Source organism: Camelus bactrianus, chromosome 17 (genome assembly GCF_048773025.1).
Source record: "Camelus bactrianus isolate YW-2024 breed Bactrian camel chromosome 17, ASM4877302v1, whole genome shotgun sequence".
Lineage (NCBI taxonomy): Eukaryota > Metazoa > Chordata > Mammalia > Artiodactyla > Camelidae > Camelus > Camelus bactrianus.
The window spans coordinates 35,913,640-35,937,547 of NC_133555.1; the positions used below are offsets into that span (position 1 = coordinate 35,913,640).

Below are 23,908 nucleotides of genomic sequence, written 5' to 3' on the forward strand. Positions count from 1 at the left end.
ATGTGGCTGTCAAATGGTTCTGAGTGTGAGGAAGACTCGGGGATAGCTGTCCCTCAAGAGTGCAGAGGTCAGGTGGCTTTAATGGGTGCACCCAGTGCCTCTGTTTCTCTCCTTCTCTGTGCTCTGCCAGCCTCAGGATCAGTAACATCAGAGATTGGCTCCTGTGGGCTGGCAGTGGGGTCTGCACCAGCCCAGTGAGCCCACCTGTTTCTATTTACTCTTAGGGGGATGGGGTGGGAGTTGCTATTAGAAGCTTCTTGAGAAGAATGAGGAGGCATCTTCTCCTGAGGTCCTGGTAAACCTTTCCTGGATCTCACCAGCTGGCACTGGGTGGCCTGATATTCCTGACCCAACAGTTATGACCTCGGATGGCATAATGGTGAATATCTCTACATTTGGGCAGTGGGGCGGTTTCACGTGTCACACTTCTCAGAGACCTGTGGGCATCCAATGGAGACGGGTAGTTATGAGAAGACAGATCTTTGCTGGGGCACCAGCCACCTTAAGACGTCTTGTTTTATTTTATTTTATTTTATTTTATATTATGTTAATTAGAATAAAGTAAATGTTAATAATAATGTTAAATTAATTACTCTATTAATGTAATATTTCTCTATTATATTAATAAGTAATTTATGAATCTCCACATGCAGATACACAGCTATGAATATGGCATGAGCTTTCTGCTGCTACCCAAGTGGAATCATACATTGTTCTTCATTTTGCATTTTTCACTTCATTGTATGCCTTCTGGAAGTCTGAAATGAGACATGGCTAAAATCAGGATGTCAGCAGGGCCCATTCCTTCTGGAGGCCTAGAGAAGAATCTGTTTCCTTGCTTTGTCCAGCTTCCACGGGGCACCTGCACTCCTTGACTTGCGGCCCCACTTACTTCATCCTCAAAGCCAGCAATGTGGCATCTCTGATACTTCTTCCATAGTCACATCTCCCTCTGACTACAACGAAGAAAAGTTCTCTGCTTTTAAGGATTCATGTGATTAGATTGGCCTCGTTCAGATAATCCAGGATAATATCCTCACCCAAAGTTCTTAATTACATCTGCAAAATTCCTTTCACCATGTAAGGTAACATACTCACAGGTTTGGGGGATAAGAACATGAGTGTACAAATGTCCATTTCTGTCCCTGCTTTCAATTCTTCTGGGTGCATACCTCCAAGTAGAATTTCTGAATCATATGGTTATTCTATGTTTAACTTCCTTTTAAAAATTTTACGTTATTGAACTGTAGTTGATTTACAATGTTAGCTTCAGGTGTACAGCAAAACGATTCGGTTATACGTACACACACACACATATATATTTTTCAGTCTCTTTTCCATTATAGCTTATTATGTGTTTAACTTCTTGAGGAATTGCCATATTGCTTTCCACAGTAGCTGCACCACTTTAAATTCCCACTAGCAATGCACAGGGTTTCAATTTCTTCATATACTTACTAACACTTGTTATTTTCTGTATTGTTGATTTTGGTTTGTTTATTTGTTTTGTTTATTTTATATTTATAATGGGTGTGAAGTGGTCTTTTATTGTAGTTTTGATTTGTATTTCTCTAATGATTAGTGACAGGTATCTTTTCATATGCTTGCTGGCTATTTGTGTATCTTCTTTGGAGAAATGTCTATTCAATTTCTTTGTCCATTTTTAAGTTGAGTTGTTTGTTTTTTTTGTTGTTGTTGTTGAGTTATATGGGTTCTTTATATACTCTGAATATTAATTCTGTATCAGATAATATGATTTGTAAACATTCTCCCATTTTGCGCATTATGTTTCACAAAGATAGTATTCCTTGCAGCACAAAAGTTATTAATTTTGATAAAGTCCAGTTTGTCTATTTTTTTGTGTGTTGCTGTCTGTGCTTTTGGAGTCATATCCAAGAAATCACCACCAAATCCAATGTCATGAAGATATTCTCCTGTTTTCTTTTAAGAGTTTTATATTCTACCGCTGAGCTATACCTTCCCCGCCTACCTAAGTCTTCTTTAATTTCCTTAAGCAATATTTTGTAGTTTTCAGTATACAGATCTTTCACCTCACTAGTTAAATTCCTTCCCAAGTATTTTATTCTTTTTGATGCTATTGTAAATTAGATCATTTTCTTAATTTCCTTTTTGATTGTTCACTCTTAGTCTATAGAAATGCAACAGATATTTGCATGTTTATTTTGTATCCTGCAACTTTTCTGAATTCATTTATTATCTCTTAAGAGCCTATTTTTTTTAATCTTTAGGGTTGTCTGTAAATAAGATTATGTTATCTCTGAACAGAGATATTTTACTTTTTTCTTTCCGATTTGAGTGCCTTTGCGTCTTTTTCTTGCACTAATTACACTGACTAGTTTTTTCTAATTGCACTGACTAGAACTTTCAATACTGTGTTGAATGGAAGTGTTGAAAGTGGGCATCCTTGTCTTGTTCCTGATCTTAGGGAAAAGCTTTTAGTTTTCTGCCATTAAGTATGATGTTCACTATGGTTTTTTCACAGATGGCCTTTATCATATTGAGGAAGTCTCTTCCTATTCCTAATTTGCTTATATTTTTATTTTATCATGAAAGGGTGTTAAATTTTCTCAAACACTTTTTTGCTTCAATTGAGAGGACAAACGTGTGTGCATATATAGATATACATTTTTTTTTCTTCTTTGAACATATTTAAAATAGCTATTTTGAAGTCTTCGTATACTATGTCCAACACATAGGGCCCCTTAAACACAATTTCTATTATCTGCTTCTTTTCCTTTGTATTGATCAAAGTTTCCTGTATCTTTTGTCAGTGAAAAATTAATAGTCAATGGAAGAAAGAAATGGAAAATGTTATTTGAGCCAACCTGAGGATTATAACCTGGGTGACAATCTTTCAGAAAGTTCTGAGGACTGTTCTGTCTGTTAGAGTTCAAAGCACAGTTATACAAGTTTTTGAGACAGAGGGTTATACATCAAAGTCACATACGTACAGTCTACATAATCCAAGAAGGTGAGTAGTGGGTTTTTGTGACCCCTTAAAGGATTGAGAAAGGAGTATTATCTCCTAAGGTGTTACCTTCTGGCACCAGGTAGAAATTACTTTTCTTTTGGCGAGTAGGGATTTCTGTGTCTTCTAAGGGTAGTTAATACATAATGCCGATGTATAATGCATACCAAAGCGGAGGGGGTAGTGGCTCAAACAGGCAAGAAAGAGAATTCTATATTTAAAATTTTTCTTATCTTGCCTTGAAAATAATTTGATTTCATCACTTTGCATGCCTTGTAATTTTTTCATTGGAAAGCAGACATCATAGATAATATAGCAAATCTGGACACTGATTCCTGCCCACCCTGGCCTTGATGTTTGTTTGGTCATTTGTCTATTTGTTTAGTACTTGGGTGAGATAATTTTGTGAAGTCTATTTCCCCCTCAATTTACTACCTCTGATATCCCTGCTCAGATTTTTTCCCTTATTTTTATATTTTAGCTTGGCTTCTACAGTTAACTCCCGGATGAGTGTAAGCCATCACTGGCTAATGATTGTGGGTAAGCCCCTTTGGTCATTTGCACTGTTTACCACTGGAAATGTGTGCGTGTCTTGGAGACTGCTTTCACAGTTTAGGGAGTTTACTTTTCCCACCACGTGTTCAGCCAGGGACTAGAAACTTGGAAATTCCCTATCCAATTCACTCCTGAGAAAACACAGCCTTGGGTATGTGCACAGCCTTTCAGCTTACTAGAGTTGAGTGTGATTTTATTTTTAAGCTGGGTTTATTAGGAGTTGCCCCTGGGTCAGAGAAACTCATTGTTCAGCCAGTATTTGGCCAGAGGTTGTTCTTAAATCCACTGAACATTGAACAAAGGTTTCTGCCCTTTGCTGTTAGATCTGTGTTTGGTTTGGGAAATGCATTTAAATTTGCTCTACTTCCTTCTCTTATTGTTGGTAGCCTAGTGCGTGAACAGTGTTTTAGCCCGCTGGGGATGAATGTGATCCCAGGAGAACTGTTCTTGGCTGCTTCTTTCACTGGTTTTCTCTGTTAAACTTCTGGTTGGCCTGCTGTTTCCTCTTTTTGCTGCTAGTATCATAGAGCTACTGAATCTCTCTTAATTGCTCACCAGGAAGATCTCTATTGTTCTTAACAACTCCATTAGGTATGAATTTTTCCACCCTCTGTTCCTAATAAATTCAGTTATTTCCAGCAGAGTTGCAGAGCACTCCTCCTTTCAGCCTGTTTTTCCTCCTGGGCAGAATGTTTGTGCTGTTGCACCAAAGCTAGGGATAGGGATGGCAGCCTGCTTCTCTTGTTCTAGGAGTGGGCAATGAGGAGAGAGATGGTATCTCACTTGCCCCTCCCATGGAACCTCTGCTCTGAGTGAGCTGGGATGGGGCAATTGAAGACCCAGGACTCTTAGCCTGCTGTGCCTGGGGTAGAGCTTCTGCCCTACGAGTAGGTGCTAAGTGAGGAAAGTTAGCTGTAGTCCTCTTGGTCGTGCCTGCTGGAATGGAGCTTCTGTGGATGGACTTGGGAGAATGAGAGGCACCAGCTATCTGCTTCTCTTGTGGTGAAACCACAGCTGGCACAGAGAGTCCCTATCATCCTGGCCACTTGCCCAGAATAGAGTTCCATAATATGAAGCTAAGGACAAGGGATAGGAGCCGGTCATGGCTCAAATGCCACAGGCTCTTGCCCAGATCTCTTGGTTCTTACTAAGATTTTGTAGATTTCCTTGTATAAATATTTCTCAATTTTCTGTATGCCCTTAGGACAATTTCCAGAGAACTTAAATAGTTATTTTTTAAAACAAATTTTCACCAGCTAAATAGCTTTTTCTCCAGAGAGCAAATCAACCCAGTTCCTCACCCTGCCATTCTGGAAGTTCAAAATCAAAGTTTAAAAATCTGTCCAAACATTTGGCAATTTTCAAGATATTTGCCTATTATTGGTTTCTAATTTAATACCGTTATAATCTGAAGACATATTTTGTACAATTTTAATTCTTTTAAATTCATTACCATTTGTTTAATAACCCCTAACATACTCTATCTTGGTGTACACTCGAAAAAAGTATATTGTTGTTGCTAGGGTAGAGTATTCTATAAATGTTAATTAGGTCTGATTCAGTGATAGTGTTTTACAGATCTTATATATATTTACTAGTTTTCTGCACAAGTATGTTCTAACAGTTATGAAAGATGTTAACGTTCCAAATTCTAATTGTGCCTAGAATGTCTTTTTTTCCTTGCTCTGTAAATTTTGAAGATCTGTCATCAAGCTCCGTTTAGGATCCTAACATATTTAGGATCTTGTTTATCACTATGCAGTTAATGTCTTTATTTATCCATGAAAAGAGTGATACCCTGAAAATCTAAATAGGGGTACATTTGGATAGATTTAAGGCACACTGATCCCCAGCCACATTGAACTTCTCTTGCCAGTAGAAGCAGTGCCTACTCCCATCTGATAAGGCTGGTCCTCTCTTACCTTAGAGACACGGTAATGACTTCATGTGACTAAATTATAAGGACATACCAGTTCTCTGCCTGTACCACCTCAGTCTTCATTGCCTCTAGACCTAATAAACAGAGTAAGATCCTAGCATGCTCTAGGACAGGTGCACAGTACAACCCAGGGGTAGAAAGCTTCCTTCTAAAAAGAACTGCAAGATTTTGCTAATTTACAGGGGAAGGAATGAGGGGGTATACATATAGGATTGGATTCTAAGGATTCCTGATTGGGAAAGCTTGGACCCGAGTTTATCAAGAACACACTTACCAGAAATTCAGAATTCAGTGTGCTGGTTCAGGCAGGTGGGAATGATTCTACATGTTTATCGGGTTGTTTTAAACCTAAAGTCAATGGTAGACCACACAAAAGGAAGTGATATGTCAGACATTCCTTGGCTTAATGTAGAGAAAGGAATGCAAAGAGAGAGTGGAGAATATTGGGATGGATTCATGATTCCTGACCTGCTCCTTCACTTCTCTGGCCTCCAAGAGGGCCTTAGAGAATAACCTCTTCATCAAGACATTGAAAAATAAATTGTGACGGGAGCACCTTCATCCTTGAAAAACACTGCAACTGGCTGTCATCTTTTGGCCGGGGAAGAGTGGGAAGTAGTGCAATTCAAAAGTTGTTGTTTTTTCCCCCAGACTTCAACTGGATGATGAAGTCCAGAGAGGCAGAGACCTGGTAGAAGCACTTAGACAACAAAGACAAAAGGATGAGCTACCCCAATAGACAGTGGGGACATGAAACTATTAAGAATGGATTGATCTGTGGGTATCTGTGGTGGTGGCTCATTTTTTAAAGGCATCCTTGTGACTGAAATCGCATAGCAGCCGGCTCCTTTATCCAACCCACTTCATCCATAGTCCCCCGACCCCCAAATCTCGGTCTGGTGAATGAGGCCCTGACTTGAGGGGTCGTTATGGAGAATTAAGGCTCCTCAACAAATAACCTGACCATCCTCCCCGGCTCCAGGCCAGGTACCACACTAGGAAGGGCAGGGACATCAGGAAGCACCCGTTTTTTGGAGCCGACGTTAAATTGGGAGGTCCTTAGCAAGGCCAGTCTCCTCGGACAGACCCCAGCCCCTCGGTCCTGGGCAAGGTTTTGGCCAGACACAGTAGGGGTGGGGATCTGAGTGAGAGTGAGAGCGCGACCCTGCCCTCTCAGGCTGGAGACCTTGCGGCGCCAGGGTGCGCTGCTTCTGCCGCAGGCGCCGGGGGTCCACGTACTGCAGCTCGGCTCGAGCCGCGAGGGGGCGCCGCAGAGCGCTGAGGCCGTCCTGGAGCCCGTGGCGTCCCAGGGCGGTCCCCACAGCCTCCTGGTCTGGCTCCTGCTCCTTCAGCCCCGGCTCAGCGATGCCCAGGCGGGCAGGTCGGAGATGCCCTCGCTCCCTTCACCCACCTCGGGAGGCGGCTACAAGGAACCCAGTATGGGCCCGCAAAGCCCTGGAGGGGGTCCAGGATCCCCGGGGGGCCCCGGATCCCCTGGGGCTCCGGTATTCCCCCGTTTGGTGGAGTTCAGCCGAGGTGACTCTTCGTCTTAGGAGGGGAGGGCTGAGGCGCCGGGTGGGAGCTGGTGTTCCCTGGGAGTTTGGGAGGGTCTGGGGTCTGAATGAGCGCAGCTCTGCTGTGGAGCCTGAGGGGGATGCGCTTGTCCGGAGGTCCATGGCCTGGGGACTCGGAAGCGCTGCTCTGGAGCCTACGAGAATGTGGCCTTCTTGGCTGTCTGAGGGGCACCTGGTGCTTTCCTGGGAAGCCCAGGGCTCCAAGGGGGCAGAGCTTGTTTCTTTGAGGCCAAGTGTTCCTGAAAATCGTGGGAGGACAGGAGAGCCAGGAAGGAAAGTGGCCCTTCTTCCAGGGGGATTCGAGGTGCTTAGGGGGTTACTGTCCACCTGTGCTGATCTACCCACTGCTGAGTTTCTTTGCGTGTAGGTGGAGAGTTTGTCTCAGAATTTCTCCAGGAGATCGACCAATACATCGTCAGTATACTATGAAAAATGTAATGAGATGGTCCAGAGGGTCATGCCAACAAATAGGAATGTCGTACTGGAAGGAATGATCTGTGGCTATAATGATGTAGGAAAGGATTCTTGTCAGATAAGTTGATGGGTCCCTTGCCACCTTTGCACTGATGTCATTCCCTCAAAGTTTCCTCATTCCCCAGTGGCAGGGCCTGGGTTATTTGCCACCTCTTCCTTTCAGCCTTTAGTTAAAGAGATTCAGGGGAGAACCTTTCATGGCTCCCCCGAGCTGGTCTGGCCTCTTCCTTTAAAGGGAGCAGCCCTCACATCCTGGGGGTGCTGCCAGGGTGGGTGGGATTGAGGATGATAATGATAATAATGTAAGTTCCTGTACCTGAGTTCCTTCTTTGGGGCACTTACTGTGCCAGTGTGAGAATTCACCCACATTAGCTCAGTTAATCATGTCACAACCCTGCAACGTACACATCATACATGTTATCATACCAATGTGGTCCCTCCAGAGACAGTAATTCCAGGTCCTCCTGTGAGTGGATTTAGGACAACTGGGCCCACAGTCTCCCCTCTGCACCAAGCTGCCTTTCTGAGCAGGGAGCATTTAAGCTCAGTCTTAGAGGATTTGGATTCTGGAGAGAGAGAGAACAACACAGTTGGGAGGAGGAACAGCAAGTACAGTGGCTCAGAGGTTGGAGGGAACTTGTCATGTTTAGGGACATGTTAAGGGTCTGGAGCAATGAGGGGGCAGATATGGCCAGAGAAGGGGGTTGGAGTCAGAATATGTGTGGCCTGGAATGCTGTGCTGTGTTTCCCGGTGCCGTCCATGCAGGACTGGAGGCCAGGAGTTTGTAGGCAATGTAGCAATGGTGTTGTAGGCATGTAGGCGATGGTGTTGATCCCAGGCAGGACCTGGGGCGGAGGGGCTGGTGAAGGGGTTGTGTTTGAGGCGGAGTCGTCAGGTGTTGGTGACTGACTGCAGGTGAGGAAGGGGTGAGGGAGAGCTGAGTACTCTGAGTTTCTGACAGAGCTGGTTGGGGGCCAGCAGAGCAGTTTGGAAAAGGATGTGCAGTGTGTGTGCGATGTCTGAGAGTGGAGCTTAGAAGATGGAGGGAGCTAGCTAGATGGTCAGGAGCTCTGGAGCAGCCTGAGGCTAGGTGTAGGGATTTAGGGGCCTGCCGTGCAGAGGTGATATTCAGTGTTTAACAACCACTGTGGTTTGGGAAATAACCAGTCATAATATCCTCAGAGGATGCTAAAGTGTTCCGATTGACTAATTCTCAGTTCTCATAGTCACAGAAACCTGGGCTGGGAGATGCCTGTGGAAGGCCCACTGGTGCCTGTCTCTCAGCACCTTGCAGTGCAGTCAGCCTGCTCTGATATGGGTGCTCTTCCATTCCTGCGGTTTGTTTCTTTCTCTTTTTCCAGGGAGATTCTGGGGGCCCTCTGGTCTGTGTCCAGGTAGGGATTGTGAGCTGGGGTGTCAGCTGTGGTCGTAGACTATTGCCTGGCGTTTATGCAGATACTGGCTTCTTTGCTAACTGGCTAGTCGCAGTGGTGAACCAGGCTACTTCTTTGTATCCAGTGGTGCTCCTCATCCTACCATTGTGTCTGGTGCTGCCTCTGGGCATCCTGGTGACCCCATGATCACCCCGGCCCAGGGCCCTCCTATTTCTGAGTCTCACACTAGCCCTGCCTCTGACCTCCACACTACTCAATGCCCTTCCTTGATTCCGTTTGGGATCCACTGACCCTGTGGAGATACACACGACAGAGACTGGCAGCAAGTCTGGAGCCCCAACATTGTCCCGGCCTGGAGCTCCCAGAACCTGCCTCATCCACGCCTGCAGCTTGGCTGTGCTCTGCCTGCCAGGGAGGAGGCAGTGAAACCATCCCGGCAAGGCGGCCAGGCGACCTGCCAGGTGGAGTGTGATGGCTCCTCAACATCTAGGGGAACATCTAGCAAAGAAGAGACAGCATCAACGGTGAGACAGCTGACACTTTCTCAAACCAGTTATCTTGGGGATTGTTCAGCGGGATTGAGGAGGCATCACCACGTCCACATCTGACTCAGTTCTCTGGAGCTGGAAGATGGTCCCCTATTCTCCAGTGCGGATCCATCTGTGAGTGGCCAGCCTCTGCCACACAAGCCCTCTGGGGTCAACTCAGTCTTGGAAACCCCTCCCCAGGGCTCCGGTGGCCACACCCAGGCTCACTCCAAGTTGTGTTGAGGCATTAAGGAGTGCGGAGACTTCAGACGTCAAGTGAATAAATGTTTGGAGAGTCGCTTGTCTGTTCTGCATCTCCACTAGTCTGGGGCGTGGGGACTCTGAAGAGAACTTGCCTCACATTGAGTTTAGGAAGGTGTTCGTGGTGCTTTTTAAACTGTGGAGTGAACGGGAGGCCCTTGCCTACCCTGGTGTGGGTTGGCAGATGGCTCTAGCAGTTGGGTCCTGCTGCTGTGTTCCTCATAGCCATTAGCTTCTCTGCAGGGAGCTTTGTGGATGAGTTTGCTAGCCAGTGCATCTGGGAAGGAGCAATTGAGAGAGAATAGAAGGGAGAGAGCAGTCAGGGCATTGTGTCCAAACTTCAACCCCTTTTTCTGCGTGTTTCTGCCACTCCCCCTCTAGGTATGTGGAGCCTTGAGCACCACATTGCCTTGGCCAGGCTATGGAGAACGGCATTGAGACTCAGGGAGAGGACAGGTTGGGGGGCTTACTGCTGGCTATTTCCCTCATTACCATGTGGTCCCAGATTAGCTCTTTGTCATGATGCAGAGCACTCCACTCTTCCTTGATTTCTTTCATACAAGTTTGAAGTTGCCTTCTTTTAGGAGGGGATTAGTGCATTTTGCATATGGGAAGAAGGTGCATGTGAATATTTAGGTAAATAAAGAAGTAGGCTGGGGTAAAGATCTTCTGTCACCTTTCATTCCCTTCCTTCTAGGCATATAGCAGATCAGAATAAAGAGTGCATTTCCAGCCCTCCCACATACCTAAGTATGGCAATAAGTTCTGGCCAATAAAATATAAACAGAAATGTTGGGTATGGATTTTGGAGAATATTCTTAAAAGGAGAACCTTTGTCTCTTCTTTCCTAACTGGGATGTATGCACGGTGACTGGAGCTTGAGCAGCCATCTTGGGACATGAGGAACAAGTTATGCATATGGAACAGAAATTCAGAAGGAACTTGACTCCCCGGAATTTATAGGGCTGCCATCACAGCTCTTTATGTAAAAGAGAAATAAACTTCTTTTTAAGCTAATCATCACCTTCAGTCTCAGTTATCCAAAGAAAAACCTCATCCTAACTAATTCAGTTGGTATCATCTGGAGCTGTATTTCTGGATTGTTAGGATTCTAAGTTTTTAAAGTCATTTTTTATTTAGACGAAATTCTTCTTTATTCCTACTTTGCTATATTCCATTGCTTCCTTCTTTATTTGTATTTTAAAAATTGATAAGATTAAAAGTTTATGTTGATGAATGTATTATCTCAATGTATTTTTATATTATTTTCTTTATTGAGGAATAATTTATATACATTGAAGCGCACACATTGCTGTGTACAATTTTGTGTTTTAACAAATGTATACCCATGTTAACATCACCCAAATCATGATAGAGAACATTTCCATCAATCCATGATGTTCTTTTATTCCTTTCCATCATCCCCTCCCAGACGTAACCTTTGTTCTGTTCACTATCAGATTAGATTTGCAGGTTATTGTATATCACGTTAATGGACCCATACAGTAAGAGATTTTTTGTGTCTGGCTTCTTACTTTCCTCATACTATTTTTGTCTTTTTTTTTTTCTGGTTTTATTGAGATATAATTGACATACAGTACTGTCTAAGGTTTATAGCAAATGATTTGACTTACATATATCATGAAATGATTATTGCAATACATTTAGTGAACATCCATCATCTCAGAGATACAAAATTAAAGAAATACAAAAAATACTTTTCCTTGTGAGAACTCTTGCAATTTGCTATCTTTTTAACAGCTTTAATATACAAGAGTGTTAATAATATTTATCATGTTGTACATTACATCCCTAGTACTTATTTATCTTATAACTGGAAGTTTGTACCTTTGGTTCCTCTATTCAATTCTACATATTGTTTTTGAGATTCATCCATGTTGTCATGTGTATCATCAGTTCATTACTTTTTATTGCTAAATAGTTACCCATTGCATGAACTTGCCACAGTTTGATTATTCTTCTGTGGATGGACATTTGGGTTGTTTCCAGTTTGGGGCCATTATATATATAATATATATAAAGGATATATATAAAGGATATATATAATATATAAATATATATATATAGAACAAATAACTAATAAACATTAGTTATTAAAAATATTAGTAATTAAAAAAAGGAATGCCAATAAATATTCTAGTACAAGATTTTTTGGGTGCTTATATGCTGTTGTCTCTTTTGGAAACAGACCTAGGAGTGGAACTTTTGGTTTGTAGTGTGAAGGAAAAGCCGGGCTGGTCTAACAAGATAACTCACAAATCTAAGTATTGGAATACTGATCTGAGTTCTGCTAGACTAATTGTAAATCTAAGTTAATTAGTGTTGGTTTGCTGTTCATGTTTTTTGCTAGCCAGCTGGGTTTTCAAAGATACATATCTGGCTTTGGAATGTTGGTTTGCTGCCTCCCTGCCTCCACTTTTGTGATGATAATGCTGCTAAAGCTGTTCCATGCCTATTGGCTGAATACCCCAAGCTTGTACTTTACCCTATAAAACCTCACGTGCACATCTTGGAGGTGCTCAGAGCTTCGGAGCAGAAGCCCCTCTGAGCCCGCCGGCGTAATAAATCTGAGTACTCCAACCCTCCGAGTGGTGCTTGTTTCTTGACTGGCCTGTCGTTTCCGTAACAGTAGAAGAGATGCATGGTTAACTTTATTAGAAATTTCCAAAGAGTTTTCCAAATTAGTTGTACCATTTGATACTCCTACTAGCAATAAATGAGAGTTCCAGTTGATCCACATCCTCAGCAGTACTTGTTCTTTTTATTTACCCAATTCTAATAGCTATGAAGTAGTATCTCACTGAGGTTTTAATTTGCAATTCCCTGTAACTAATGATATTGAGCACCTTTTTATGTGCTATTGGTCATATGTATATCTTCTTTTGTGAATCATCTTTTCAGTTCTTTTGTTCATTTTTAGTCAGGATGCTTGTCTTTTTAATTGCTGGTTTGTAAGTAGTCTTCATATATTCTGATTAGAGTGCTAAGTCTGTGACTTGCTTTTTTCACTTTTTAACTGGAGGTTGCAAAGATTTTTCTTATAATTTTTTCCTCCTCTAAGCTTTAAAATTTTAGCTATTACATTTAGGTCTATGGTTTACAGATTTTGGGGCACAGTGTGAGATAGGGATCAAGGTATAGCTTTGTCTATCTTTAACGTTTATCCAGTCCTAGTATCATTTGTTGAAAATACATTTATTTTCACGTTGATTTGCATTGGTGCTTTATGAAAAATTAATTGGCAGTGTATATGTGCATCTATCTGGACTGTATTTAGTTCCTTATCTATGTGTATATCCTTATGCCAGTTTCCCAGTGTTCTAGATACTGTGGCTTTATAGTTAGTCTTGAAATTTGGTAGTGTTATACTTCCAAATTTGTTCATATTTTTCAAGCTTGAGCTTTGTTGTAGAAGTTGACTAGCTGATTCTAAAATGTATATGGAAAAGGAAAGGACCTAGAATAACCAAAACAAGGAACTACTGGATGCCAAGACTTAGTATAAAGGTATAGCAATCAAGACAGTATGGTATTGGCATAAGGGCAGACATATAGATCAGTGGATCAAGATAGAGTCCAGAAGTAGATCCATACATATATGGCCAGTTGATTTCAACAAAGGTGCCAAGATAATTAAATTGGAAAAAGACTACTCTTTAGTAAATGATGCTGGAACAATGAGACATTCCTATAAAAAAAAAAAAAAAAGGCACCCCAGTCCTTACCTTGCATTATATAGAAAAATGAACTCAAAATGGGTTTTGGAGCTAAATATAAAAAAATTCAAAGAAAAATCTTTATGGCCCTTGAGTGGGCAAAGATTCTTTGCATAGAACACAAAAAGCATGAACCATTCAAGAAAAAAAAGTGATTGGATCCCATCAAAATGAAAATCTTCTGTTCTTTGGAAGACACTGTTAAGAAAGTGAAAATAAAAGCCACAGACTGGAAGAAAACAGCAGCAGTGTCTGCTCAGAGACTTGTATGTGAATGTTCATAGCAACTCTATTCATAATAGCTTGAGTCCGGAAACAACTCAGATGTCTGTCAACAGAGAAGTGGTAATCAGTGAAATACTACTTGGCAATAAAAAGAATAAACTGCTGTTATACACAAGAACATGAATGAAATTCAGAAACCTTATGTTGAGTGAAAGAATCCAGACATGAAAGAGTGCAATTTTCTGATTCTGTTTATATGAAGATCAAACAGGCAAAACAAGTGATCAGCAGTTGCCTATGATAGATTTGAAGGGGGCGCAAAGACATTTTCTGGAGTTTTCAAACATTCTATATCTTGATTGAGGTGGTGGTTACAGAGTCTATATATTTATTAAAATACTAAATTGTGCTTTTAAGATCTGTGTATTTCACTGTATGCAAATTTTGCCTCAGCTTAAAAAAATAGATTAATGTGAAACATTCTAGTTCGCCCCAATGTCTATCCTTCTCTCCTTCCATAATAATAGATGTCTTATGCAATGACCTGATATCTTAGGTCATTCTAATGGTCTGTCTGCAGATATTTACCAAGTAGCTCTGTAGGGGAAAAAAAAGTCCTGATTTGTAACATTTGCAGGTTTCCGTGATATAAATACTTCTACCGTGGCTGATTTAAGCTACCAACATGACATTACTGAACGCAGAGTTGGGAAGAGATGTGCACCATTGTATGGCATTTCTACCATACAGCTACAGTAGACTTAACCTCAAGAGCACAGGTAATAATAAAATACAGTAAAATAGTTAGGAAGTGATGAATTGTGAGTATTTCTTACCTTTGTAATCTCTTTCATTGTCAGTTTTGTTATTTAATTTTTAATAATCATCATAATTTTTAACAGCCAGCTCATGAAATTCCTGAAAATTAACAACTGGTTCCTATGAGCTGGTACAAGCCTGCTCTAGCAACCACTGGATCATTCTCATATAAGCAAATACTGAGACAGGGATTCATGTTCAAGTAACTTATTAAGAGCGTTATTTTCAGGAGAAACCTGTATGGGTGTGAGGGAAGCAGGGTAGGAAAGGGGAAAAAGGTTTTTTTTTTTAACCATTTTTAAACTGAAGTATAGTTAATTTACAATGTTGTGTTAGCTTCAAGTGTACAGCAAAATGATTGTTACATATATGTATTCTTTTTCAGATTCTTTTCCATTATAGGTTATTACAAGATATTGAATATAGTTCCCTGTGCCACACAGTAGGTCTTTTTTAGTTATTTTATATATAGTAGCATGTATATGTTAATCTCAAACTCCTAATTTATCCCTTCCCGCTACTTTCCCGTTTGGTAACCATAAGTTTGTTTTCTATGTCTGTGAGTCTATTTCCGTTTTGTAAATAAGTTTCTTTAAAAGAAGTTCAAATATAAAATTGGGTAGATGTTATAAACAAACATTTTACGGAAAGAAGGCACAAATGGTAAGTAAAGATATGAAAATACACTCAACTTCAAGGAAATGAAAATTAAAACTGTAACAAGATCTAATTTTATGCCCACCATGTGGGAAAAAACAGAATTGTGGCTCATACACTGATGGTATGAGTGTATTTTTATACCATCATACGATCATGGTACCATCATTTTTGAAATTGGCATTATAAACTAAAAAATAAAAATGATTGTATTTACACATGAATCATTGACATCTAAGGTCATAACTCTTTCAAAAGACACAGGTAATTCAAGACATCCATTGAAACAGAATTACTCATAATCAAAGGTGAAAATATACCATGACTATTTGTAGAAAACCAGTTGTTCTGCTTTTTTTTTTGAAAAACTGGAATTGTTAAGAGTTAGCATTTCTCTGTGCTACACTCTTACACTTCCTGCCTCTAACATCCTCAGCATGTATTTAGTTTCTCCTGTCAGATCAGAATTCTTGATCACTTTAAAGGCACAATGAGGTATACCCTCTCAATTTAGACTGGTAAGCAATCTTCCCAGTTAGGAGAACAACTGGGGACTTTTTTAATGCTGGCGGGGAACAGTCCCTCTCCACGCAGCAGTCCTTTGTGACTTCTTTGATGCAAGTGCTATGTGTTTATTCAATAGCCTTTAAGACACCTCTCATGGGCCAACAGTATATGCTTTAAAAGCTGCTTTGGGGGTGTGCAGGGAATACAGCTCAGTGGTAGAGTGTGTACCAAGCACACATGAGGTCCTGGGTTCAATCCCCAGTACCTCTATTAAAAATAAGTAAAGAAACTTAATTGCCTTTCCCTCTTAAAAAAAAAATAAACAGTTTTTTTTTTTTTTTAAAGCTGCTTTAACCTTTCAGGCACATTTACCAGTTGCAAAGCAGAGAGAGAATTTTTAACTCAAAACTACCAAGCACTTGTGTCTTAAGTAATCAGAATAGTAATGAGAAAGGAGCAAAGGACCAAGACTCCCCAACCTTTTTCCTTCCCTGCATTTCTAAGTGACTGCCTCTCTAAGAAAGTCAGGTGTCTCTCAGCAGGGGAGATGGCAAGAGAAGGGAGTCACCAAGGAGATTCAGATTTCAATCCTATTACCAGCTTTTATTAAGAATTTGTCAAAACCAGGGCTAACTCCAGACTTTAAATTAGGCTTTTTTTTTTTTTTAAACAAAAAGAGTGATGAAGTAGAAATTTTAGGACACCAAGAGACCTAGAGATCAATTTAAGCTTTCTGCTATTTAAAAAAAAAAAAATCTGGAAGTTATATCATGGGGACTTGTTTTCCCATTAAACACAACCAGAAAAGTAGACAGAATAAAAGAAGTAATTTCTCAGACATCAGGACAATAATCAGCACAGGGTAGTGATCTGAGAGAGATGGAAACGAGTGAGGGAAACCCTGTCATTATCCGGGCTTCCTCAGCAGAGGCAATTTGCAGGTGGCCCAGGGAGAGAAACCCAAACAGAGCATGATGATATCACAAAGCTAAGGAGATTGGAGTTCAGGAAAGCCAGGTATCTGGAATTCGCAGGTCAGAATACTGTAGAGCAGGCAGGGATTGGTGAACTATGGTTTGTGGACCAGTTCCAGACGTAGCCTCTTTTTGTACTGATCTGAGATAAGAATGATTTACACCTTTTTAAAGAGGTGTTTTTTGAAGACTATGTGGCAGAGCAAAGCCTAAAATATTTACTATCTGTCGCTTTCAGATAAAGTTTAGTGATCCCTGCTGATATGCAGAGAAAGAACTCCAGAACTCTGCAGAGCAATCCATTTTAGTCTTTGGCTGAATAGTGAGCTGCACATGTGTAGGTTAAATTTCCAGGAGGCCAGGCAAAGCACATCTGCAGGGAACTATAAGGTGAACAAGTCGCAGAGCCCACACAGTGCTGGGAGACATTCCAGTTTCATCCATCCAGAGAGAGGGGACCTCACTGAAAACTCCGTTTACTCAGTAGAGACTCCGCAAGGCTCACACCTCAATATGAAGGCTGAGATGACCCTAGAGTAAAGGCACACTGAATAGAAGAGTTAATAGAAGGGTTATCCTTCTCTTCTGAAATTTATTGTTCTGGTTGAAGTATTTGAAAAAAATCCCAGGCTCACACAGACAGCTGGAAAAGGGAGGAGTATTTTAATAACCTTTTTGAGCAATTGTGGATTTAAAAAAATCATTTTCTAATACACCAAAACTTGACAAGTAGTAGTTTCTTGCAATGTGGAGTGTAAAACTTTTTGAACTTTTTATACTTATTGCATTAAAACCCATTGGTCTGTCTTTCACTTCAAATAGATCTTTTTGCCATGCATAATTTTGTAAATCACTGAAAAATATTGGTTCATTTAGTCAGGCAGAGTTTCCAAATGTTGACATGTTTCATTGCATAGTATCAAAAAATCACATTCACTCATGCTACCACTACTGTTGTCAGAAAAGAATTTAAGTATTGGAAAGCTGTTGAGCTCATGATAGCAAATATAAATTTTCCAAAATTCAAATTTTCACCTATAAGCTTAAAATTTATCATTGGCAACAAATACTGTCAATTGTTTTTCTTAAAATTTGCAGACTCTATTTTTGAGAACGTGTCTGCCAAATATGCAAGTCTAAATAACCATGACTTGATTATTAGTCATTCTTTTTAAGTAAAAATGGAATCCCATGATAAAAGCAGCTAATTCAGCTAACAAGTCAAACAGTTGAGTTAACGTCCTACTCCTGTATACAGCAGAAGTGCTTCATACTTAATTGTCATTTCATTACACAAACTCTTAAATAAACGTGGACTAAAAGGTCAATATTTAATAAAATTAACAATTCTTATTTCTCCATCGAGGACATTTTAAAGGTGAATTTGGGTTGATTGATTCGGAGAGTGGGATGCCACCCCTGAGATTATGTTGCAGCATGTAAGACTCTGTCTTGCTAGCAGACTCACTCTCTGTGTCTTCCTCTCCTTGCTAACTTTGAAGAAGCAAGCTGCCATGAGTCCTACAGCCACAGGAAACAAATTCAGGTAACAGCTAATGGAGCTTGGAAGCAAACTCTTCCCCCATCGAGTCTCCCAGCGGACAGTCCTGGCTGACACCTTGATTGTAGCCTTACAGAAGACCCAGCTAAGCTGGGCCTAGACTTCTGGCCCACAGGAACTGTGAGGTAATACACGTGTGTTATTTTAAGCCACTGAGTTTGTGATTATTTGTTACAGAGCAGAGAAAACAAATACAGAAGCCATTCCAATATTTGATCAAGCTTCCAGCTTCTATGTGATTAAATTTATGATAATTCTAGTGGATCCTTTAATAAGGTACCTACTTCACACTTTCTTTACTAAAAAGCAGGTCCCTATGTCTAAGGTGATGTTATTCAGGATTCCATTATAAGTCAGCTATTCCATTGGTTCACTGATAGTGGTGTCACCAAAGGCATTATAGGCAGGCAATGCTAGCCATATATATAATATATATAATATAATACATATAGAATATGTATGAATCCCAGGAGGGATGAATTGCTGACCCTCCAGGGTGGAAGGAGATAGATATAATCATCTTGCCACCAAGTAGCTGTGGTTCTTTGGGAATGTAACATATCAGAGCCTTGGCATTGATCTCTGATGCTGACCTTTTGGACAAGCAGCAGCAGTAGTAGCTACATGAGCTTTGGCAAGAGGGAGCCCGTGTTGTTTTATTGGATGAATGAACAGCCTCCAATGCTGCCAAAGTGGCTACTGTGTTCCTGGGCACAATGTGCAAAGCATGATGTTGACAAGGACAGAAGTTGGCTGACCTCTACGGGAAGAGTTGTCTTATCCACCTGGTTGTTGAGTGCCTTCTCTGTAGCGGATGCTCATTGGTGGACATTGGCATGTGATGGAAAAAGCTGTATCCTTTGTTTCCACTCCCATAGGTCCATTTATGTGCTGCTTCTTCTTCAGGTCTTTGAATTTCCTTTCTAAGTCCATGACCAAAGCTGTTTACTACTGTTCACAAGTCCATATATATTCTTACTCAGGCCATCTCTCTTTTTACACCAAGGTGATGACCAGGTGCCCTGCTTGAAGCATTACGCACCCTGTCTTTGAAGCCCTCATCATTGTCTTTCCAGGGCCACCCCCTGAATGGGGTTCTAGTGCAACAGTAGTCTATTTTCAGCTGGAACCAAGATGTTGAGCTCGTCTGTGAACCAGGCCCAGGTTTTTTTTTTTCTTCTTTTATCAGCTGGTCATAGGATACTCCCTATTAGGTTATGGGTGTGAACTGATGGAGAAGCTTCAATTCAATATAAATAAGTGGCGTGGGGGCCTAGGCTTTTTCTTTGTGCAACTTCATTGTGTCTTTAAGACCTGCCATGATCCAGTCCCAATTGTACTGCTTCCATTGAGGGATGAATTGCTTTTACCATCTGAGTTTATGACTTGGTGAGTCTGGCTAAATATCCACCTTATGATAGGAAGCGCTGGTCTCTTAGTCACTTAATGTCCCATGGTTTGGCACTTAGTTTCTTTTTAGGATTCAGTAGTGTGCCAGGAGTTGCTTGTCAAATAATATACAGTTTCTTTGCAGAAGACAGTATATGGTCTGGCTCCAGAACTGTAGGAATCTATACTGTGACTCTGATTAGGACATAACAGAGACTCCTTACAGCATTTTAACTCACCACAGCAAACTCTTAGCACCATAGCATTTGCCAGGTCACGTAGACCAAGTGACATGCCTGTTCCTATCACAGTCTGACTTTATCTCTTGACAGGAGAAACTGCAAAGCATTGTGGCCACTTTTATGTATGTAATCTAGGCTAATCTCCTTTTCTCAAGATTTTTTATTTTATCATTTTCCCCCCCAATGTAAGGTAATATATTCACAGGTTCCAGGGATTAGAACGTGAACTGTTTTGGGAAGCCATTATTCTGTCTACTACAGGGTTGCTTCCAGATGTTATCTATCACGAATTTAGACACTGTGAACATTTGTAAAGGTATTTGTGTGTGTGTGTGTGTGTGTGTGTGTGTGTGTACATAAATATTTCTCTGGGATAAATGCCCGGGAGTACAATTACTGAGTCATATGGTAATTGCATATTTTGTTTTATAAGAAACTGCCAAATTGTTTTATATAGCGGCTGTAATATTTTACATTCCTACCACAGTGTGTGAGTGATCCGACATCTCTGCCTCCGTGTCAGTATTTGGCGTTGTCACTACTTTTTAATTTTAGCCAGTCTGTTACGTGTGTAGTGATAATCTCACCGTGGTTTTAATTTGCATTTCACTAATGGCTCTTTTCATGTGGATCTCAATTTTTAAAAAGGCATCAATCAGTATCATCTCTAACTCAGTGGTTAGTGATATTCAGTGCAGCATTTCTACTCAGGAATTTTAATTTTTATTGCAAACAAACAGGGGAGGGAAACACCGGGAAAGGCCTAAACCAGCCCGGCAGGGAGTTGTCGATGCACCTCCGTGTGGCGGTGGCCTCGGGGCCACTCTCTGTGGCCAGGGGACGCCGAGCCCGTGGGAGGCACGCTACTAATGAGTCCACTCAGAGCCGGGAAGAGAGAAGAGTCATGGAATCACGACTCCGCCGCCCCGCCCAGCCCGGGCGCTGACCCTCAGATGACCCCACCGGCTCAGCGGACCCAGCTTCCACCCCGAGCCCCGCGTTCCCGCCAACCCGAGGGCAGGCGCCGCGCCGCCGCGAGGGGGCGCCGCAGAGCGCGGAGGCGGCCGGCGGTGCCCATGGCGTCCCCGGGCGTTCCCGGCGGCGGCGGCGGCTCCTTGGGCCTCCTGGTCTGGCTCTTGCTCCTTCAGCCCCGGCTCAGTGAGGCCCAGGCGGGCAGGGAGGGGGCGCAGGGCAGGTCGGCGCCGCCTTCACTCTCTCCACCCCCACCGGAGGGCGGCCGCGAGGTCCCCCGGGCGCTCCCGTGGAAGCTGCCACCTCGAGGGATTCTGGGACCTTCGGGGGCCCTGGAATCCCGTATTGCTGCGGTAGTCCCCGATTTAGTGGGGTTTACGCTAGGTGACTCTGATTCCTACAAGGCTCTGATCCCTCCAAATACACCAGCACCAGAAGACAGCAAAGAGAAACAGCTCTTTCCTTCAGGTGATGTTTCTGGGCCCGGCCCGGCCTCAGGGAACTGGCCTGGTCTGAGGGGCAGGGGCCCCTGCCCTGGGGGAGGAGGCTCTCAGGGGGACATGGTTTTCCCTGGGGAGTTCTGGGTGGACCCAGCCCTGCCCTTGAGATCTGAGAGGCTGTGGTCATTCTCTGAGGAGTCTTAAGGAGTACAGATCTGCCTTGGGTGCCACAGCGGACATGCTGTTGGTCTGAGGGTCTGAGACTTCTGAGGATTATCTGGCCCTGGTGGTGGCAGTGTCAGCGGCTTTACTTTCAGTCCCCTCCCTTCATTGACTTGCTCTAGTATGCGGCCGTCGGATGGCCAGGATAGTTGGTGGAATGCCAGCCCGAGAGAAGAAGTGGCCTTGGCAGGTGAGCCTGCAGGTCAATAATCAACACATATGTGGAGGCTCCCTCATTGCCAGTCGGTGGGTGCTGACTGCGGCCCACTGCATATACGGGTGAGTGTTCCAGGCTCCTGGCTTGGGCTCCTGGTCAGGCTGTGTGACCTGGAGCCAGTCCCAACCCCTTCCTGAGCTTCCTCTTCCTCATCTGGAAAGGGTCACAGTCCCTGTTCTTCAAGCTGCCGTCAGAGGTAGGTGATGTTAGAACCCTTGGTAGCCTGGAAAGTCAAGACCTAAAATTGGGTTCAAAGCTACTTCTTTTAAGCTTGGGCTGATTAGCCTTCAAGCCAAGTGGCAAGAAGAGGGGAGAGATGCTAGTTGGGAGACTCTGTGGACAAAGACTTGCAAGGAGAAATAGTTAAGGAGAATGGACTGTGGTTGACCAATCTGGCTAGCTCAGTGGTCTCAGACTTTAATGAGCATGAGAACACCTTCAGAGCTTGTTAAAACAAGAATTGCCTGTCCCCAACCCTCAGAGTTTCTGATTCAGCAGATCAGGAGTGGGACCTGAGAATCTGCATTTCTAACAAGTTCCCAGGTGATGTTGATCCTGCTTATCTGGGGTCCAAACTTTGAGAACCACTGGATAGGGCAGCCCGGGGTATGGGAAGGTATGTGGCTTGGAGTGAGGGGAGGTGTCTGGTGAGTGGTGCTGGAGATAGGACTAGGCTGGGAAGAACGAGAAGATGTGGAAGGGGAGTGTAGAACCTCCAGGATCTCTCTACAGCCATGTGGAATACATAGTGAAGATGGGAGACATACGTTTGATGCACACCAGAAAGGCAATCGAGGTCCCAGTCCAAGACATCGTTATCCACAAAAATTATAATCCTGTTGGAATAACTGAACATGACATTGCCCTTGCTCTGCTTGCCTTCCCTGTGAATTATTCCTCGAACATCCAGCCTGTGTGCCTCCCTGAAAAGGCTTTCATGGTCCAAGATGGTACAGAGTGCTGGGTAACTGGATGGGGAAAACTGGATGAAAGAGGTGAGACTGTGAAGCAAGACTGCAGCAAACTCAGGGTGCCTGGAGCCCTGGTGCTGGCCTACAGGCTAAAGGGAGAGACAGGGAGGAAATTTTCTAGCAAGTGGGTAAGGGAGGAGGGTGGAGAGATGCTGAGAGGGAGTGATTGGATGGTGTTACAAATTTCTATTAGTATGTCAGGACCTGGGGGCTTGGGTGACAAGCAAAGCTGGGGGTGGATTTTAATTTAGGGGTGTTAATCTGTCTGCTAATCTGACCTGTTGCAAACTAAAGTACCTGCCTTGGTGGATAAGGAGCTTCCTGTGATTGAGAAGAAGCCAGAGAACTCCTCTTAGTGAAATATAGGGCCTCCTATCCCTGGGGAGAGGCTGGATTTGGTAACTTCGGGGCACTACTTGCCTGAGAGTCTGATCCTGCTCTAAACTAAAGGCACTTCACTGATGTACAGGGCACTTGTCACTATTATTTATGATACTCAGAGTGACAGACACTTGGTTTTGATTCTTACCACCTCCTCTTAACCATGTCACCTCTGAGCCTCCTTTCCTCTAGTGCCTAATGGGGACAATATCAACTGCCCTAAGAGGGTGTCTGTACGTGAACACCCTGTATTGAGATGCAGAATAGGTACCGGGGCTGGTGTCCTGTCCCACTAAGCAGATCCACCTAATTTACTCCTAAATTATCTCTACAGAAGACCCAAATTCACCGACACCCCCGCTCCAGGAGGCTGAGCAAACCATTGTTCGCTATGAGAAATGCAACAAAATGCTCAAAGAAAAGTTGGGAAGTTACAGGGACATGGTCAAGAGGGGGACCATCTGTGGTTCCAGCTCCAAAGGAAAGGATTCCTGCCAGGTCAGTTCATGGGCCCTTTGCTGATCCTGATTTTGGTTGTCCTTGCAGATGTTGCTCACCCACAGGCAGAGGGGCCTGTGTTATCTAGCAGTGCCTCCATTCACCCTGTCTTTAAGTAGAGGGGATTCAAGGGGACAAGCTGCCAAGGCTCTGCCCGGCTGGCCTGACCTGATCCCTCAGTGGAGAGGACCTGAGGCTGCCTGAGGGGGAGACAGGGAGGAGGGGAGATTCAGGCATGAAATACCAGTAATACAAGTCACAAGTTATAACCCCTTCTTAGTGACAAGCAATATACACAAGTAAGGACTTTATTCATTATTAGTATCTCAGAGTATGCACCTTTTCTTTAAGAATGTTCAGTTTTTTGTACGCAGTTTTTTGA

At 42.8% G+C, this 23,908-nt stretch overlaps 1 protein-coding gene across 1 annotated transcript in view; it reads left to right on the forward strand.

Annotated features, from left to right (window-relative positions):
• Positions 1 to 23,908, forward strand: part of LOC105072930 (serine protease 44) — a 44,297-nt gene that overhangs the window by 13,836 nt on the left and 6,553 nt on the right. The window contains exons 2-5 of the mRNA XM_074345032.1: positions 654 to 21,265; positions 21,582 to 21,738; positions 22,409 to 22,671; positions 23,363 to 23,526. Coding sequence (XP_074201133.1) covers positions 20,695 to 21,265; positions 21,582 to 21,738; positions 22,409 to 22,671; positions 23,363 to 23,526 — 1,155 coding nt within the window. The 5' untranslated portion in view covers positions 654 to 20,694. The remainder of the gene's footprint in view (positions 1 to 653; positions 21,266 to 21,581; positions 21,739 to 22,408; positions 22,672 to 23,362; positions 23,527 to 23,908) is intronic.